The following is a 20,538-nucleotide window of genomic DNA, read 5'->3' on the forward strand; positions in this document are numbered from 1 at the left end:
GCGAAGTAAGGAGCTAATCCGGTAGGCTTCAAATTGTAATTTCGGGGGTATGTTGAATTTGGTGCAGAGCTGCGGGTGAGAGAGACAATTTCCCGAGTCGTAGAAGTCTGTGACTGATTTGATTTTCAGGGCCTGCCAATTGTCAAAGTGTGTCTCGGGCAGTGTAAACAAAGCTGCTGACAAAGAGAGGGCGGGTGATGGGTGAGGCGATATGTTGGGGTCATGTCGGATAGAGTCCCAAAGTTTTAAAGCATCATGAAGTGTGGGGTGTAGAGGTCCTAGCTTATGTCGGTGATGTGATGGGATCCACAAGAGATCTGCAAGGGTAAGGTTAGGTGGTAATGTTGAAGATTCCACTAGGAACCAGCCAAAAGTATTCGCTTTAATATTATTCCAGTCTAGTATGTGTGAGAGTCTGGAGGCGTTGAAGTAGGTGAAGAGGTTAGGGAGAGCTAGTCCCCCTTGTGCATAAGGTCGTTCTAAGGTGTGTCTGGCAGTCCTAGGCCGTCTGCCTTTCCAGATATAATTAGTGATTAGTCCTTGGAGCTTGTTCAATACAGGCCTTGGGATGTTGTATGGGATGCTGCGGAACAGATAAGTGATTTTGGGGAGAAAGGACATCTTAACGGCCGCGATTCTCCCCAACCAAGATATTTCTCTGTATTCCCATGTGTCAAGTAATTTATGGAACTCCGTAAGTCGCTCTGTGTAATTTTTGTATATGGTTAATGTGGGATCTGGAGTCAGGTGCACACCCAATATCTTAACTGAATCAGTTCTCCAGTTAAATTGGTATTGGTCCTGAAGGGCTTTGAGTGTCTGAGGTGGGATATTTACTGAAAGAGCTTCTGTCTTATCTATGTTTAACTTATAGAAGCTTAAAGAGCTGAATGTCTCGATGATCTTGAAGACTGCCGGAATAGAATCTATTGGGGAAGACAAGAATAGGGTGATGTCATCTGCGTAGAGCGAGATTTTGTGTGTATAATTACTGGTTTCCAGACCCTTCACCATGGGGTCCTTCCTGATTGCCTGCGCTAAGGGCTCTATGGCTATGGCAAAGAGTAATGGGGAAAGGGGGCAGCCCTGCCTAGTGCCATTAGTGATGGTAAATGTGTCTGATTGGAAGCCTGTGCCTCTTATTCGGGCAGTGGGGTGGGAGTAAAGAGCTTGGATGGCTCTGATGAAGGGAGCTGGAAACTTGAAAATCTCTAATGTCTCCCATAAATAACTCCAACGCACCCTATCAAAAGCCTTTTCTGCGTCCAGAGACAAGGCCAAAAATTGGGCCTCGTCCCTGGACACAAGGTTAAGTATGTCTAAAATCCGTCTAGTGGCGTCAGGACCCTCCCTCCCTGGGATAAATCCCACTTGGTCCGGGTGTATAATGGAAGGAATTACTCTTGACATTCTGTTGGCCAAAATTTTTGCATATATTTTGATGTCTAGGTTGAGGAGGGAAATGGGTCTGTAACTGCCACAATGCTCTGGATTTTTCCCTGGCTTAAGAATGGTGATAATTACTGCCTCAAGGAACTCAGCTGTGAATGAGCCTTTTTGCATGACTTCCTGAAAGGTTCTGCAAAGTAGAGGAGCTAGTAAGGCTTGATAGTCTTTGTAAAAGCAGGCTGTATAGCCATCTGGGCCTGGGGACTTCCCTAGTTTTAGTGATTTAATGACACTAATGACCTCTTGTGGTGTGACCTGGGCTATCAACGAGGGGGTGAGGGTTGGGTCTAAGGTAGGCAGATGTAGGTTTGCTAGGAAGGTGGATGTGTCAGTAGGGGGAGGGAAAGTTTAGCTTGGTCTGATTCAATGTTGTATAGTGACTGGTAAAAGTCTTTAAAGGCTTTACCTATATCTCCCGGGGAAGAGAGGGGTTGTCCATGTGCGTTTCTAATGATTAGTATCCTGGATTGCGCTGAACGGTGACGTAATTTTTTGGCTAATAGGGACGTGGCTTTGTTACCAAAATGATAATACAGTTTTTTGAACCTCTCTAGGGTGTCATGTGTTCTTTGTAGCTCAGCGTCCTGTAGTTGTTTATTAATCTCTTGGAGTTTGTCATTAATGGTGACTGAGTATGACTTGGTTAGCTGTTCTTTCAGCCGTCTAGCTTGGGCGACTAGAGTGGCAAGGCTGGCCCCTCTCTGCTGTCTAAAATCAGTCTCTAAGTCTATTAGGTGTCCTCTTAAAACAGCCTTTAGCGTGGCCCATAGATTTTCATTGGATGTCTGGAGGTCGTCATTTATTTCTAGGAAGTTAGTGATTATCTCTTGTATTGCTACTTTGGTAGGGGGGTTTGTGAGTAGGTAATCTCTCATTCTCCAAGACGGGCCCGAAGGTGGGGAGGGGCGAGCGTCTAATGTCATATGTAGGGCGTCATGGTCTGACCATGATATTTGATCTATTTTGACGTGAGAAACTTTTTCTAATAGTCTAGCAGGTATAAATAAGTAATCGATTCGAGTGTGCGATTTATGAGGGGGGGGGAGTAGAAGGTGTAGTCTTTACCCTGCGGATGGAGAGATCTCCAGACATCATACAAATCATATTGGCAGATTAGGAATCTGAATGCTTTGGAGAGGGAAGAGACCGATCTGTCTATTGAGGAGATCTTAGGCCCTAATCTATCTATATGGTGGTCCCATACAAGGTTGAAGTCGCCTCCTAGGATTAATTCTCCTTGTCTTACCTCTGATAATAAGTGTAAAGTCTTGGTGAGGAAGCGTAGTTGCCTATTATTTGGGGAGTATAGGTTTGCAATAGTGATCAGTTTGGAGTTGATTTCACATACGATTATGATATATCTGGCCTGGATATCAATCTCAGTGTGGATGGGCTTAAACTTTACATCTTTATTAATGAGTATGGCTACTCCTCTGGATTTTGATGCAAAGGAAGCTTCTAAGACTATTGGGAATTTTTTGGTTGTGTGGGGGATTTGTGGAGTGGGTATCCAATGGGTTTCCTGTAGTAGAGCGATGTTTACATTATTTTTATGTAAGTAGTTGTGAAGAAGACTGCGCTTTGTTGGCGAGTTAAGGCCTTTGACATTCAGTGAGACAACATGAAGGGGCTCCATGGTCGGCTAAATCTGGACTATGTAGGAAAATGGGAGGGTAATGGGGGAGTAAGGTGTGCAGTTGTGCCTACGGGTTTGTAGTAAGGTGGTCTCTGGGTGTATTTCCAGGAGTGTTCCGTTAGCTAGTAACTTTGACTGAGTTGTAGTTAATAAAGTAAGTAAGAAGAGGAGAAAGAGTGCAGCGGGCAAGAGCCGCTTGGATTAGGAAAGTGGGTAAAGAACCCGTGAGTAACTATCCCGTACCTGGGGGGGGGGGGGGGGAGCTACTGAGTGTAATTATAGGTGTCCTTAACGGACCGAGTAAGGTTTTAGCGAGAGGAGCTGAGGTGTGTTACTGGGGTGTCGGGGTCATAACACCCTCCAGGGTCTATTTATGTTAGTGTGTTTAGGCATTAAGAGTCTTGCTTAGTTGTGCAAGTCTGTGGCGTATTAGCCTTATTAAAGGGTGCTAGGGGTCTACAGATCTATAAGTGAATTTTCTGAGAAGTGGGACATTTGTAAGAGCTGTTGGGGAAGATTACTGTATTCTCTATAAGGTGTGTATAAAGTCTAGTGTCTTGCTGCTGTGGGATCAGGGATCTGAATGCATTTTGACCTTTTACACAACTAGAGGGCATTAGTTCATGTGTGCCATATAGATGACATTGTGCTCCCGCATGTGGAATTACCTAGGAGTCAGCACTGATTGGTTAAAATGCAAGACTGTAAAAAGAACTGAAATAAGAGTGCAGTCTGCAGAGGCTTAGATACAAGGTACTCACAGAGGTGAAAAGTATATTAATATATCCGTGTTAGTTATGAAAAACTTGGGAATGGGTAATAAAGAAATTATCTATCTTTTTAAATAATAAACATTCTGCTGTAGACTGTCCATTTAAAACTTTCTCAATGGGCAAATGACTTTTAAGATGCAGGGTATATACTGATTAATTACACACGCTCATTTATTATAGTGAAGGACATACTTTTTGCCCCCATGAAATGTTGCTAACTAAATAACTTCAGGAGGTACTAACATTTATTGTTCACAGGTAGTAGTGTTTGTTTTACAGTTTGCCCAGAAATAAAAGTAATCTGAGATAATTACTTGCATTTGGACTTGAGGGCAGATATTAAAGAGCAAGCATAGCTCCCTTTTCTTTTTAGAAAAATCTCTTTGTCTCTCTAAAAACACTCTCTCTCTTAGTTTGCACATTTTAACAACGCTCACATATAACAGCTTGGAGAAAATACTTTTTACATTTTTTATAATCTTAGCTCATAGTATTGAGAGCATTAGAAGCAAGCTTGTATAGCAGCACATGTGAAACTGAGTATAGATTAGTAACTGAAAATAAAAACAAATGCATAAATCAACTTATGTCCCTCCATGTCTCTCAAAACTACAACAGTACACGCAGGTACAAAACCTGTTGTTTTTTAGTACCCTTGTACTGCTTAATATCATTATCAATATGAACAAGTACACATAAAGAAAAGGAGAGGGAAATCAAGTATGATGGATGAGGATTCAATTTGAATTTTAACTGGCTAGAGAGATTCATTTGAAGAATAAAACCCATTTGTCTTCACTATTAATAGTTTTGTTGCAGGGACTCTGGTTTTAATGGCAGTGACATTTAAATTAAAGGGACACTGAACCCAAATTTTTTGTTTCGTGTTTCAGATAGAGCATGCAATTTTAAGCAACTTTCTAATTTACTCCTATTATCAAATTTTCTTCATTCTCTTGGTATCTTTATTTGAAAAGCAAGAATGTAAGTTTAGATGCCGGCCCATTTTTGGTGAACAACCTGGGTTGTTCTTGCTGATTGGTAGATTAATTCAACCGACCAAAAAACAAGTGCTGTCCAGCGTTCTGATCCAAAAAATAGCTTAGATGCCTTTTTTCAAATAAAGATAGCAAGAGAACGAAGAAAAATTGATAAAAGAAGTAAATTAGAAAGTTGCTTAAAATTGCATGCTCTATCTGAATCACAAAAGGAAAAATTTGGGTTCAGTGTCCCTTTAAAAATATCACATCAGTGGGTTTACATATATACAGTATACAGGTCTTACCGTGCTTACACAATGGGAACCGCACAAATCTAACTCTAAGTTCTATCGAGTCTTGACTTCTTCTAAGTTAGAGTACGTCTAAACTTCCCTCTCTCCTACTCGGTTGTGTGTCAATCACTACTGATACTGACTAGGCTATGAGTACGGCGTCACGTGACGTGGGCATAGACCCCCCAAACCTGCAAAACAAATGTGGTGCTGCATGCATCAAGGAGGAGACCACTGGAGCCAGGTACTCCACCCTCGGGACCCTCCCTGCCCCAAACGAGCGGTGGACACCGCAAGGTCCCATCACGGACACCATTGTCCGTGTACGAACACCTTGCCGATCCCTGGCACCGACTGGCTAAAATGCAAGTCTGTCAAAAGAAATTAGATAACGGGACATACAAGGTAATCATAGAGGTAAAAAAGTATATTAATATAACCGTGTTGGTTATGCAAAACTGGAGAATGGGTAATAAAGGGATTATCTATCTTTTTAAACAATAAAAAAAAAATCTGGAGTAGACTGTCCCTTTAACATAAAGCAAACACAATAATTGATTAACAAGGTGGTAATAACATATTAGACATGTGTGTTACCATATTTACACAATTTAAGCTGTAGGGTTTAATGATCACCCAAAGACTATACTAAATTACATAATGTGAACATTTCTTTATTTGCAAAGGTAACATTTCAGTGACACTGGAAAAGTAAAGCTAGATGATTTGTACCTTCTCGCCTACTGTGGGATTATATCTTGGTGCATTTTGTTAGGTATATTTTCAATACTCACAGTGTGAAGGTTTAGTGACCGCAAAGTGGTTTTCAGTTTATTGTAGTTTTTACCTATTGGAATTTCAGTCTTTAACCAAGGAGGGAGCCTTAATCTTAATATAAAAAGGAATAAAATATATCAAATGAGCAAGTGCTTTGTGCTGTGTCTGAAATTAATGAGTAGAATAGAAAACTTGACAGTTTTAAGATAGTAAAACCAAACAAATTTCTTAAATTAAAGGGCCATTATAGTGGAAAAATTACATAACACTAGCAACACGGCAAAGGCGTTAAACACACAGTTAAAATACCACTCAGGAGCTGAAGAGCATTGCTAGTCCTGAATGAACACACCCACTGACCCAATCAGCAGCCATAGTCTGATGACCCAGCTATGCAAATACCTACCACTGATGACTGAGTGACTGACAGTTTCTGTTCATGACCAGCCCCTAAGTTAAAAATATTGCACTGCAGGGTCACTAGTGTTAAAATGATATGCTAATTAATTAAAGCATGACATTTACCCCTGTAATGGCCCTTTACATTCTAAAAATGTACATAATGCATACAACAATAAATCATTATTTAAACATTAAAGTATCTTGAAAATAAATAAGGGTTAGGTTAAAGGGAATGTTTGTGCAGTACTAGTCTAACCAACACTTTCACAAACAAACAAACTTACATACATCTGTCTCTCCTATATTGGTGAGCAAACAAACAAATATACAGACATATATATCCCCCTCTCTATGTCAATGTACAGGAAAATTGTCTTATTACTCTTGTCATCTGTATTTGTATTGTGCCATCAGATTAATTAATAGCCAAGCAGTTAGTAATGTAAGTAAATATGATACAGGGAAGGCAGACTGAGACAGAAGCTTTACAGGTCCCTGGCTCTGTAGAAATTGTGTGTCACATGTCATATTCTAAGAAAAAACAACAATAGCTTCCTTAGAGCAAGATTTAGAAAACAAGTACCTCTCTCCTTTATGTCGCTTTAAGTTGCCTCTGTACTCAGACCACAAACTCTTGTCTTTTAAGTCCCCTGATAAGAAATCCTGCAGGTCTGGCCCGTTCTGAATAAAGTCTTTCTTTTCATCAGGTAGACTGGCCCATGCTCTGTACTGAATGTTAAATTCTGTTAACTGAAAAACAAGCAGGTAAAGGTATATTTAGAAATAAAACTGTAAATAAACATAAAAACAGATCTTTAGGCCACATGAAAGTTAGTTTGATCTGGAACAATTATTATGAAGCAAAGTGACAGGACAACCTGGATTATACAACATGTATATGTTTCTTAGCCTGAAGTTACTTGTGGCACTTGAAGCATGTGCAGGAAGTAAATGCATGTGCACATCATGTGCCACCTTATCAGGAACAGGCTCTGTGTTCTTTGAGGGACATTGAACTCAAAATATTTAAAGGAACATGAAAGTTAAAATTAAATGTTCAGGATTCAGATAGAGCATGCAATTTTATAGACTTTTCTAGACCATGTAAATCAAAGTTTTTGAATGTAACAACACTATAAACTATGTTGAGAAATCAAAAACAGCAATGGAATACATTGCCTATTCGGATTGTAACATCTTTGCTTCTTCTTTAAAATAAATAAAAATAAGTATAGGCCTTTGATAACAACTAAAATAAAATATTTGTAGTCACTTTTCTTGAGAATGATTTAAATTGAATGTGGGTGCAGAACAGAATTATTTTCTTTATACAAAGAGTAAAATATTAGATGGGATTCTTAAATAGTGATGTTCTTTACTTTTAAAGTAACAGGGTTTGCTTTCTTTTATTGTTTTTTATGGCTAGATATTAGCAAGGAAGATGTATTTTAATTATTGTCACTCATACTTATGAAAGGTTATATGATATGTTTTAAAGGGACATTCCAGACCAATTTAGATGCACATAGATAAAGACATCTTTGAATAGAAACAAAGTTGCAATATACATGTATTGGCAAAAATGTTTCTATTAAAATTTATCACTATTTTAGTGTTAGCATTTTTCTCTGCACTGTATTCTCAGTGCACCAGCATTTTAAAAAACTGCAGCTGCTCAGAGTGCCAGTGGGGCTTGTATCATGCCAGCAATTAACAAATTGACTCATTACCAGATGGTACAAGCACCTTAGGCTCTCTATGTAAGTGATGTTTTTAAAATGCAGGTGCACTGTGCATACTTAAATATATTTTTGAAACAGCTATAGCTTTTATTAGAAGAATTTTCACCAATACATGTATATTATAAAAATAATTCTGTTCAAAACTGAAAAGCATTTTGGTTAGAAGGCCCCTTTAAATAACAGGAGCAATGTTTAAAGGTAAAAATCACCCATTGTATTATTCTTTAATAATTATACATTGTACAAACGCTAGGATTTACTATTGAAACAAATAAAAGGGGACTTTCATTCATGAAGTATAAGATACTTCATGTAGAAAACTCCTTCATTTGTTTCAACCGAACGCCGTTCTTAGCTGCTACAGCAGCCACGGCTAAAAAAGTTTTTTGCTAAGAGGTGACGTTTTCACCTCTTAGCCAATAGCCGTGCGGTAAATCCGGCTTGGCATCCATGGGAGCTGGATTTACGGCACGGCTATTGGCTAAGAGGTGAAAACGTCACCTCTTAGCAAAAATGTTTTAGCCGTGGGTTGCTGTAGCAGCTAAAAATGGAGATCGGTTGAAACAAATAAAGGAGCTTTCTACATGAAGTATCTTATACTTCATGAATGAAAGTCCCCTTTATTTGTTTCAATAGTCAATCCTAGGGGTTGTACAACACTAGGATTGACTTTCACTTTAAAGGGACATGAAACCCCAATTTTTTCTTTCATGATTCAGAAAGAGCATGCATTTTTAAACAACATTCAAAAAAATGTACTTATATTATCTAATTTGATTTATTATCTTGATATACTTTGTTTAAAAGCATATCGAAACAGGCACAGTAGCTGCTGATTGGTGGCTGCATATAAATTGCTCTTGTGATTGGCTCACCCATGTGCATTGCTATTTCTTAAACAAATGATACCTAAAGAATGAAGCCAATTAGATAATAGAAGTAAATTGGAATGTTGTTTAAATTTGTATTCTCTACCTGAATCATGAAATAATACCAACAATACTTTAACACCAATGTCCTATAAAAGATCAATACATTCGATTTTGAATATTTTGACTTGTGGGCACATGGGTTTAGCCTGCTCCTCCACTTTCAACAACAGAATTGTATGTAACGATTTTAATATATAACTTTTCAGACAGTATTTTTATTTTAGGAACAGTTAGTTTTGAGAAATCTATTCGCAAGAGAGAACGATGCTATTCTCCATACACCTTCATTAATGGATTAAAAAGAATGTTAAAATGGTGTTACTGATTACAGTACAGACCTTTATCAGCTGTACAGTATAATATTGTCAGATGATTGTACTATTTCGGCTAATAGCTTCAATTATGACAACTATATGTGCTATCTATAATGAGGAGAGCAACATTATTTTCATTTCATCAAGTACTACAAATAAATTCTCACCCCGCTTGCACGGAGTAAATGGGAGCCTCTCCGAAGCCCGCAGAGTCTCATCATAAAAGCTGAGCTTAGATTCCAAATGAAACAGACATACAGAAGTTAAATACGAAGGGCACTAACTAAAGAATCAGTATTCGGCTATCGACTACCAATGTCTGTCAAGAAAAATATTTTTCCTCCATAATTTGCACGACTAGCTGTCAAACATTTCCAAAGCTACCTCCGGGTATCCGTACTGAGGCCTTACTATTAGATAACCGAGATGTTCGATCCAAGAACTAACTTTTTCTCACGTCCTCTGCTGCTGTACGTTGCCGGGCCTACAAAAGCGTGATGACGTCAAACGTCTGCCCTTTCCTCACGTATAGTCAGCGAGGTAAGATGGTGGCTATTTTCTGCGGAATTTAGTTTCTTTTAATCTGTTTGCATCCTCGCTGTCAGAATACACATTCCCCTAACAATGCACGTTTAGCGAACAAGTGATTTCCTCTCTACGCGGCGGCTTTAGGATTGATTAGTGTGTTATATTAAAAGGATATTTTTTACCTGGCCTTATAGCTAGCCGAACCGGAGCTCGTACTTGGCAATCTAGAAGCTATATGTCTTTATGCTTTATTCTTACATGTTCTATAACCCTCCGTCATTTTGAGCATCAAGTGACACCTAAGATTCTATATTGGGGCATTAAGTTAATATTAAATCGTGAGTAGTGACTTGCTTCTGAAAACTGACATGTTGGTCGTCTGCTTATACTTCCAAATGTTTAACTATATAGTGCTTCCCTATAAGCTGCATACCATAACGCTATTATAACAGCATTATTTAGATATACTGGCTAGGTGCGTATAGACTTTAAGAATTAGATTTTGATCCTTTATAAAGTGAGTTCTGAAATCGCCATAAACTGGTTCCTCATAGGACTTGTGAGTTTCATAGTCAGTCGATACTTGTTATGTTTAAAGTTTTTTTGTGTGTGAAGTTTACTCAAGACCTTTATATGCTAGTGCTAAAGTGTTTTTTTTGTCATGACTACTTGGCATTTTGCCTGCTTATGAGTTCATTAATAAGTTTTGTTTGCTTTAAGATTCATCCGCAAGAAATTTTTATTGTATATTGGGTTAACATTTTAAAGTGCAAAAATGTTTGGGACCAAAAAAGTTAATTTTAGCGACTTTTTGTTCACAGAATGAAGACCATTCTCAGCAGTCAGGCTGTTGATGTTCCTGAGAAGGGTGAGCATGTGTTTTAACGTTTAAAGTATTAATTATTTTTAATTTTTATTTGTTTTGTGATGCTGACCTGTTTTAATATCCTCTGTACAGTGGATATCACCTTGAAGGGCCGCACAGTAACTGTAAAGGGGCCCAGAGGAACACTACGGAAAAACTTCAACCACATCAATGTAGAACTTTGCTTACTCGGCAAGAAGAATAAGAAAGTAAGTGGTTTTACCCGGCCTGATTCAAACGTGGATGTAGTATGTGTTGCAGACACCTTTATGGTGCTAAGCGTACTACATACTTGGTACTACTGAAATACTTAAAGTGAATGTAAAGTCAGCAGGGCCAGTTAATGCCATATTAATGAATACTAATTAGGTGGGCTTTAATTCCTTTTTTTAATTTTCTTAATTCTAACGTTTATATAATACCTTATTTTTCTTTATTTTCTTACCGTGCTTCCTCTGCCCGCCATATTGTCCCTCTATTTCATATTGATTGACGTTTGACAAGCCTTCTCACTCCCCCCGGGGCGTTCAACCCCCTTTTTTAAATGTCATTCGCTTCTTCTGCCCATGCGTTAGACCATAATCTGCAGCTTGAGAACGGATGCACGTTCACGCGACGAAAATGCTCTATACGACACTTCGTTAGAGCAATAAACGCATGCGCAGAGTAATTAGATCAGATTCTTGCACAGGTGAAGAGCTCCACAGGTGCGTGCTTTAGACATATGTATAGAGCTAGTGGGACTGCTCTATAAGTCACCCACTGGAAAATACGGAAGTGCTGGCTGGGAGGAGTGAAATTGAAAACGGAGCAAAGTTATTGATTATAATAGAAGAAATGGTAAAAGAAAATATAATATTAAAAACTAGCGGTTTGAATACATAGGTGTGTGTACAAGTAGTGTTAGGAAGAAACAGATGTTTGAAAATTGAAATTCACTTTAACTTATCTGTAGACCTGAACATTTACCTAGATTTCTATTAATCCCTTTACTGAGGAAAAAAAATAACAATTTGTAAGTTACGGCAGGATATTGTTAGTGTTTAATATTTAAAGATATTTAAAATTGTTAATTGTGACAGTCATTTTTTTTTTTCATTTTAGTTATGTATATGCACAAAATTAGGTACTTGGTTGCAAAAAAACATTGCATGCAAAATTACTTAAATGTCACTTAATAACTAAACCTGCAATCCATGTGAAAATGCTAGTGAGTGTTTATATCCTTGACTACAGTTTGCTGTGAGTTCATTACTCTAAGCAACCACTGTGTATGATGTAGCTTGGCCATGCAGGTCACAGCATTGTTCCAGCATGCTGACTTAAAGTGTATACTTTGCCTATTTACATCCTAGTATATAACATTATTAAAAATAGCACTTTCATTTCTTTTAAGAAGCTTTCTTTGTATTTTATTTACCATTTGGCGATGGAAAACATTGCACTGTTCCTCCACCCCCTTCTCATACTTTATTTTGCTGAGCGATGACAAATCCGGCTTCATCCAATCGTTACATGCCCCACTTTGCATCCAGCTTCTGAGGCACGCAACGATTGGAAGAAGCCAAATTCGTCATCTCACAGCTAATAAAGTATGAGAAGCTTGGGGAGGAACAGTGCAATTTTTACCATCGCTAAATGGTAAATATTTTACAAATAAAGAGTCTTAAAAAAAAAATGTAATCAATGAAAGTGCCCCTTTTTTAATTATACTTGTATATACTAGGCAGTAAATAGGTAAAGTTTCTCTTTAAAAATAAAAAACTACTTGAAAATTTGCTTAAAACGATACATTATTCCTTTATTTCCCATTCCCCAGTTCTGCATAACCAAAACTTCTCAGTGCTTTTTAGAAATTTGTATTTTAGCCAATTGGTGCTGGGTCATGCATGACTCAACAGCAGTGAGCAAAATGTTATCTATGTGGCACACATGATCTAGCACTGTCTGGCTGTGAGAAGCTAATAAAATGCACTGAAATAAAAGGCCACCTGCAGGGGCTTAGTAACAGATTTTTGAGGTTATAAATATTACAATGTTGGTTGTGCACAGCTGGACAGTGGGTAGTAAAGGCGTTATTTATCTTTTTAAGCCATAAATTAAAAAGTAGATTTTTCACTTTAATTTCTGAACTTGCCTGTCTCTAGGGAGTATTACAAGAACATTTTCCACAAAAAAATCGAGCACAATAATAAAATTATATTGTAATGTGCAAGTTACATTATTTTTGTTATTTATTAAGAGTTAAAATGTTTAATTTAACTTTAAATATATAGTTACTATGGATTATTATTACTATTCCAGCCTTGCTTGTGTTGGCCCAGGTATTGACAAAATAATGCTAATTTATAGGATTTTAATTAAAATTAGCGATCTTTCTGGTGGATTCAACAAAAATCCAGCGAGAATCGATGAAAGACAGTGGTAACTTTATTAATAAAAATATGATAAAATACACTCAAAAGGAAACGGGGTATGAAAAATGAGTTAAAGGGTATGCCATTTACTCATCAGCAGCCAGATGATAGGTCTTTCTGGTGGAGTCTGCTTGTTATTTTAGATGGTGACTAGACCCAAAGCTTGATTAGGTGCTGCACAGAGTATCTGGTTTTTAATATTTAGAATGCAAAGTTCCCTTTTTGTGGATAGCAGTACTTTATTCTTTGCTGAGTACAATCAGTTTAGAGTCTGCACATTTATTTGTGTCTGTGCTTTTCTTATTTTTATATATTATCTGTCTTTAAAATCAAAACTGCACAACATTTTGAAATTGGGCATCATTTCTATATATGACCTGAAATTATTTTATTTTTATTAGCTCCGCGTTGACAAATGGTGGGGTAATAGAAAGGAGCTGGCAACAGTGCGAACCATCTGCAGCCATGTACAGAACATGATCAAGGGCGTTACACTTGTAAGTAAACAGTTGAACCTAAGGAAAGCGTAAATTATGAATTAACTAGTAGATGGTCTAGCATTGCAGGCTAGTTCAGCTGTCGGAGAAATAACTGTTCTCCAAAGACCTATTTAATGGCCACATCGACTGGTTTTACTAAACATCCAGCTAAAAACTTTAACATTCAGAAACAATTGGCTCAATTTTTTTTTCACTGTTGCACCAATTATCATGGTCAACATATTAAATGCAGTTTTTTTTTTTGATAACTTAAAATGCCAGTAAACAATGCATGCTAGAACATTAAAAAGTGATTTTGATTTTCTATCAAAAAATATACAATTTACATTATTGCAGGTATTCTAAGACCTCCTCCTGTGACCGCAAGGTTCACTTCCTATAATTCTGTGGCACTGCCCATGAGTGGACTTTGTGATTAAAACTTGTTGTATAGATATTTAAAAAATGTGGGTGTGGAGTGTATGTGTTAAATTCAATCTTTGATAACCATTAAAATTCTTAAAGAAAAATATATACAGTTCCTTCATGTCTTTAAAGAGGGTAAAATCTCAATAGTACCCTCTTGAAACATCGTTTACCAGAATCTTATGAAGGATAGAAATCGAATTTTAAAAAGTGACCATGGGATTGGGACTTGTTTACGTTATCTTAGGGAACAGCTCTGTAGTTAGTATATGTAATGGAGGAAGGTGTTTAGGTGATATCTCACCATATATTCAATCTATACCCCTAAGCTCTGAAAAAGCAACCTAACTTAAGGGCCAGTTTACACAGCAATCACAAGTCTATGTTCCTAAAGGAAATACAGTGACTAAAGACATTAGACCTATATAGTTAAACTTGCTAACAATACATTTTGTAAATTTTAGCTTTTTATTCCTTCTCATGTATTCACAGGGGTGGCACTCCCACAGGAAAGGGCTGAGCTGTGCTTTAGTATAGCACGCCCACCCTCCAATCATAGGCTATATGTTAATTCCTATCTCAAATGTATATTAGAACTATTCCTGCACTAATCCTTTTTTCCTGCTAAACAGTAAAAATACATCCGCTTTAAAAATTCCAACATGTAATAAATGTCAGAGCTTTTACTGCAGAAATCGTCTCTGTAAGATTGAGACTGGAACAGGAACAATACTGCAAAACGAGCAAAGAAATCACTTCAGCTAAACTTCTCACAGCCTGCTTGTAACCTGATGCAGCAAGACTGAAACAAAACAGAATTCATTGGAGCTGAAATTCTTACCTCTGTATTTGACATTCTCACTACCCGGTCTTGCTGCATCAGGTTACAAGCAGGCTGAGAAGTTTAGCTGAAGTGATTTCTTTGCTCGTTTTGCGGTATGGTTCTACAGCCTGTCTCATCAATCTTACAGTGACTATGTCTGCAGTTAAAGCTCTGACATTTATTACACGTAGGGATTTTTTAAAGGTGATGTATTTTCATGGTTTAGCAGGCATTACAGGGCATCCACGGCATCTTAAGTGCAACAGCTATATAATGTATTGAAATAAAGCGTGCACTCAAGTCATCAGGCACAGCTCATCAAGCAGCTTGTTTACAATAGCTTTTTGGAGAGGACGTCACGTGCAATGCATTGAGGGGGAGTAACAGCAGACTGGTCGCGTGGCCAGAAAATATTCTAAAGAGTTTAGGCAATTTAATTGGTAAACAGACATTTCAAAAAAATATTTCTAAATACAGAGCATGATTAAAACTGAATGTTTGGCACCACTATACAAAACTATTCCTGCTATTGTATTTAAAAATGTAACACTCTTTGGGTAAACTGTCCCTTTAAGGCGTTCTAGAAATTCACCATACAGCCAATTTGAACAGTTCCCTATGAACTTAAAGTAGTCAAATCATACATAGTTACTAAGCATTCATACAAGCTATTATAGGTTAATATAACATTACTCGTTTCACTTGGTGTGTATAGATCTTTACCATTAAGGCTAGTTTTTGAGTTATCAAGTTTCTAAAGGGGAATAAAGCTATTGCCATTTAGTTTTGCTAGTTTGAAAGGGTTAATCTTATTCTCGCTGCACACAAACAGCTACACAGCAAAGTAAACTGGTTTGTGATGCTGTGTGCTCCACAATGTATTGTGTATATTGCCAGGTCGATGGTTGTGTGGAAGTGAACATGTGCAAACAAGGGTTTCGGGGGGGGGGGGGAGACACACTCACTATTTCAAAATGCCACCTTCCTGGCAATGTTTTCTGTGGAGAACACTTACTTTATTTTGAAGTCTTATCTTTTTTCTTTTTTTTTTTTTTCCCCCTCCCTCCAAACAGGGATTCCGTTACAAAATGAGGTCCGTATACGCTCACTTTCCCATTAACGTGGTTATCCAAGAGACTGGTTCTCTGGTTGAAATCCGTAACTTCTTGGGTGAGAAGTACATCCGTAGAGTTCGCATGAGATCAGGTATGAGAATATACATGTATAATGGTTTTGCTCTGCAGTAGGTGTGTGAATAAAATTAATAAAGATCATTGCTAAAGGAAAAAAAATGCGAGAAACAAGCAAACGTAACTACATTGAAACAAATAAACCTTTATTCACTCTTCTAGGACTATGCATTTACATAATTGTTCTAATGAGAAATCTAAGATATCCAGATGAGACTGATGGAACGTGTTCACTTAATAATTTACTATACACTTTCCTTTATCTAGTACACTGAATGTATTGGATTTTAAGTTTGACAGAACTTTTGTTATATAAAGTTACCAATCCCTATTATAGTTTTTTGTTGGAAGGTTTGAGTGCCACATCATAAATATAGTCGTCTCAATGCATTTGAATCCTTCAGTATTCAGTGAGTTTATGATTTACAAGTAAACAAGGGCATTGATTTATGTTAATATATATTATCTGCTAAAATAATCTAATCTAGCATTTGTCACTTTGGCTTTGTAGGTGTGAGTTGCGCTGTTTCCCAAGCTCAGAAGGATGAGCTGATTCTTGAAGGCAATGACATTGAGCTTGTATCAAACTCAGGTATCCTGTGCACATTTTCCTTTTTTCCCTCCATTTTTTTTTCTCCTTTTTTTTTTTTTCTCTTAAGTTCAAGCTCCTGTTTTATTTATGTAAGAGTCAAATGTTGGGTTTAGCAGTTCTGTGGCTGCTGAGGTCCCCACAGTAGTGAACAAATAGATCCACCAACAGCAGCTGCTGTTAATGGCTGATTTGCCTGTATTCTATAGTAACCAATTAGAATATTTTGATTAGGTTTACTTTTTAAGGATTGCATAGGCAGGGCTCAAGATTTCCACTTGCCCACTCACCCTGGGTTAGTAGAAATTGAGCTGGGGCGATAAGAGCGAGATAAATGCTGTCTATACACAGCAAATTTGTAATTGTATTAAAATGACTGTTATGGTTTAAAATAGAAAATTTGAAAAATTACTGCACAATAAGGTGTTTTACAATGGCTAAACGTTTTTAAAGAGCGGGCGAGGTAGGTGTGTGGTGTGGCAGATGATGGATTGAATCAGTAATGTTGGCCTGATTAATAGTTTAGGACTTAAAATTTTGAACCCTGCCATATGCAATAGTATATATCAAAATATGCTTGTGTGTTTTGGGGTTCTATACTCTAGTTATCATCTTAGCATAACTTGTTACTAACTACATATTTCAAAGCCACAAAATCTTTATACCTACTCAAGTACTAGGCAAAAGTTCTGATTTTTAGTAATTTTTTTAATTTATTTTTTTTAATTCTCACTAGCTAAAGAGATTCTTTGTAAATACTGGTTTAAAATACATTTAACCTTTACTATATGGATGTGTCCTTGTTTATAGCTGCCTTGATTCAGCAAGCCACTACAGTTAAAAACAAGGATATCAGAAAGTTCTTGGATGGTATCTATGTCTCTGAAAAGGGAACAGTCCAGCAGCCAGAATAAGGTTAGTAGCTACTGACTTTGTAGTTGCTCAGTATTCTTGAATATCTTAATGGATAGACTTGGCTTACTGCAACATGGATAAATGTACAGATACATTTAAAATATTGTTAAATCGCAATTTGTCCAATAGAAGTTAAGGAACAAATATATATATATATATATTTTTTTTTAATTCCCTCTAAAATGTTTAATGAAAATGCAATTGCAGTATACACTCATTCATTTTATCTCAAATACCTCTGCAAATTGTTTAATACCCCCCCCCCCACACACACACATTTTGGAGTGTAGCTAAAGTATTCATGATGATTCCTTAATCTGAGTGGCAGTTCATTTTATGTCCTTAATTGTCCATGGCATAAAGTTTATGTCCATGGACTGCAACTCAGCAAATTTTGCATAGTAAATTACCATTTTGGATGCTTATAACCCTTAATTTGTATGCAGGTGTTTTTTGCTATGCTGTGTGCATTTGCTGAAATACGATGCATAAATATTGTCTTTTTAAAGGCACCAGCACCTTCTAATTGCATGACCGTTGTATGTAAGGAGTAAACCAAGCTTGTCACTGTTAGCAAAATACATTGCTTTGTTATGGGTGCATTAAAGTACTTTTTACCTTACAATTTTCTACCCTTTAATTTGTTCCCAATGATCATTTACCTGCTGGAGTGTATTAAAGTGGTAGTAAATCCTAGCGTTTTAAAAACACTTGGATTTGCCATCACTAAAAATAAACGCCACCTTCATTATTCAGTTAGTCACCTTTTATATTACGGCTTCACTGCTTAGCAGCTAACGGCCCACGACACTGCTCCATTTTTATTTTTTTCAATGAGGGGACACTTCCACCTCTTAGCCAATAGCTGTGTCATCTGCTCGGTTTAGCAGTAAAGGTGCCTTTTCGTCCATTGTGTGTTTGATGAATGAAGGCGGCCTTTATTTTTAGTGATGGTAAATACTTTACACTTATATTAGCAATTGAAATAGCTGTAACGTTAATTTCCAAATTCCAGTATTGGGATTTGGTGTCCAGAGATAAGCATTTATGTAGTGATGACATAAGATCTGTAAGATCACCCCCTTTTGATGGGTTGTGGTGTCAGAGAAAATAATCTGTTTCGAATACAAACTTAAACCTAAAGAATAATTTTCTTAAATGCTTTTATACACTGCTGCTGGTATAACAAATCATTGAAACACATTAAAGGAAAAAACAATTTTACAGTATACTGTTCCTTTGAATGCGTCCATGCAAATTTCAATTTTGACCTTTCTATCCCTTTCTCTTTAAAGGGATATTAAACGGCAAATTAATGCTTGATTAGCCTGAGAATAACATGTAGATGGATTTATTTATTTTAGGTTTAATTGGCTGTTTAAATGTTAAAATAAGTGCAAAGTTTTAATTTCTATAAAACGTTTCAGTGTTGTAACTTAGGGTTACCTTCTCTGCTGTGGCCAATTAGGGACAGTTATAAATAGATCACTTGAGTGTGCAGCCAATGGCTGTGTGGAATGTAAATGTTCTGCACTTACATTTCTAATAGCAACTGAGAAACTCAATTTCAGAATGCAATTGCAGAAGGGTACACAATAATGAAAGTATATTGCGTATATATAATTTTATATTACCATATCCAGTGTTCTAAAAGTCCGTTTAGACACATGGTGAAGGCAAAACAATGTAGCTGTTTGTGCAACTATCAAGTGTTGCTTTTGCGTTCCATATGTATTAAGTCAGTGATTTTTAACCTTTTTTTTTGTTGCCGTGGCACACTTTTTTACATTAAAAAATCCTGTGGCACACCACCATCCCAAAATTTAAAAAAATAATCACACATTGTAGCCTAATACAGCATATATATACACAAACACACACATACTGTATGTATTGTGCTGTTATGCCATGCCTCCTACAAACTACCCCTGCACTGGGAGTAAAAAACAAGCAAAGTTTAAAAAATGTCACACGGTTGTCAGTCTGTCGTGGCACACCTGAGGATCTCTCATGGCACACTAGTGTGCCACGGCACACTGGTTGAAAAACACTGTTAAGTAATCATTTTATAAAACATACTGTAACTTTTACTGTCTGACCTTAATGACTTTTTGTTTTCCTTTTTTATAGGTTTCACATTCTGAATTCCCGTTTCCATCAATAAAGCCCTTTATAAAAATACTTTTTTGTTTTGTTGTTTATTTTTAACTAAATCCAACTTTTTCTAAGTATTTGAACACACTAGGGTGAAAAAAGTAAAACTGGAAACATTTTGATTAAGTATCTAGAAATATCAAACACTGGCTAGTTTTTCTAAATAAAATCATATTTTGTGCTAAATACTATAAAATGTGTATCTTGACTTGCTGATATAATTTCTAATGACCCGGTGAGTCCACAGATCAATTACTTTTGGGAGTATCACGCCTGGCAAGCAGGAGGCAAAGAGCACCACAGCAAAGCTGTTAAGTATCACTTCCCTTCCCACAAACCCCAGTCGTTCTCTTTGGTAAAGTTTAGGTGTCTGATAGAAATTTCTTCACAATTTTATTATTTTAAAGCAGAGCAGGTTTGCTCTTTTTTTTTTTTTTTTTTTTTCTGGGGTCTAGCCATAGCCCATGTCGGTCTCTTCAGTAGAGCAGTGGTGGCTTTTAAGCAATTGGGAACTTGTGGGGTATAATCCCCACTGCGCCTCTCAGTTGTTGCTGCCCTACCTTGAAAGGCTGAGTAAGATTATTCAGTCTTTTTTCCCCACAGGTCCATGTGAGGGAGTATACCCTCTCAAACCAGGTGAGCTGTCCTGCTGGGCAGATCTAGATAATTAATTTAATCTAGACGGTTAAATATGTATGGGACAAGTAATCCTACTAAGGGTTAATAGGATAATTGTAGGCAGGTTATGCCGGCACTGGGGACGAGAGGATCATTTATTTGAAGGGCTCGGTTATGTGGTTTCCTACGGTTTTGTTGCCGACATGGTGGAAAAAATCCGTAGTATTTTAGTGTGC

The 20,538-nt window shown here is 37.1% G+C and overlaps 2 protein-coding genes across 2 annotated transcripts in view; one reads left to right on the plus strand and one right to left on the minus strand.

Annotated features, from left to right (window-relative positions):
- LIAS (lipoic acid synthetase) overlaps positions 1-9,679 on the minus strand; it is a 36,120-nt gene extending 26,441 nt beyond the window's left edge. The window contains exons 1-3 of the mRNA XM_053704046.1: positions 9,466-9,679; positions 6,894-7,060; positions 5,926-6,019 (exon numbers count right to left, since the gene is read on the minus strand). Of these exons, the coding sequence (XP_053560021.1) occupies positions 5,926-6,019; positions 6,894-7,060; positions 9,466-9,519 (315 nt within the window). The 5' untranslated portion in view covers positions 9,520-9,679. The remainder of the gene's footprint in view (positions 1-5,925; positions 6,020-6,893; positions 7,061-9,465) is intronic.
- A 69-nt stretch (positions 9,680-9,748) lies between these two features.
- Positions 9,749-19,711, plus strand: RPL9 (ribosomal protein L9). Its single transcript, XM_053704047.1, has 8 exons — positions 9,749-9,838; positions 10,648-10,694; positions 10,785-10,900; positions 13,510-13,605; positions 15,910-16,042; positions 16,538-16,618; positions 17,426-17,530; positions 19,661-19,711. Exons 2-7 carry the CDS (start codon positions 10,649-10,651, stop codon positions 17,527-17,529), a joined length of 576 nt encoding a protein of 191 aa, XP_053560022.1. The 5' UTR covers positions 9,749-9,838; position 10,648; the 3' UTR covers position 17,530; positions 19,661-19,711.
- The last annotated feature ends 827 nt before the right edge of the window (positions 19,712-20,538 follow it).

This window comes from Bombina bombina, chromosome 2 (genome assembly GCF_027579735.1).
Source record: "Bombina bombina isolate aBomBom1 chromosome 2, aBomBom1.pri, whole genome shotgun sequence".
Taxonomy (NCBI): Eukaryota; Metazoa; Chordata; class Amphibia; order Anura; family Bombinatoridae; genus Bombina; species Bombina bombina.

Excerpts from the sequence above, each read along its gene's own strand:
- RPL9 (XM_053704047.1), top strand. The coding sequence starts at position 10,649 with ATGAAGACCATTCTCAGCAGTCAGGCTGTTGATGTTCCTGAGAAGG. Across the intron at positions 10,901-13,509 it reads TCGGCAAGAAGAATAAGAAA|CTCCGCGTTGACAAATGGTG; the intron begins GTAAGTGGTTTT and ends TATTTTTATTAG. Across the intron at positions 13,606-15,909 it reads TGATCAAGGGCGTTACACTT|GGATTCCGTTACAAAATGAG; the intron begins GTAAGTAAACAG and ends CCCTCCAAACAG.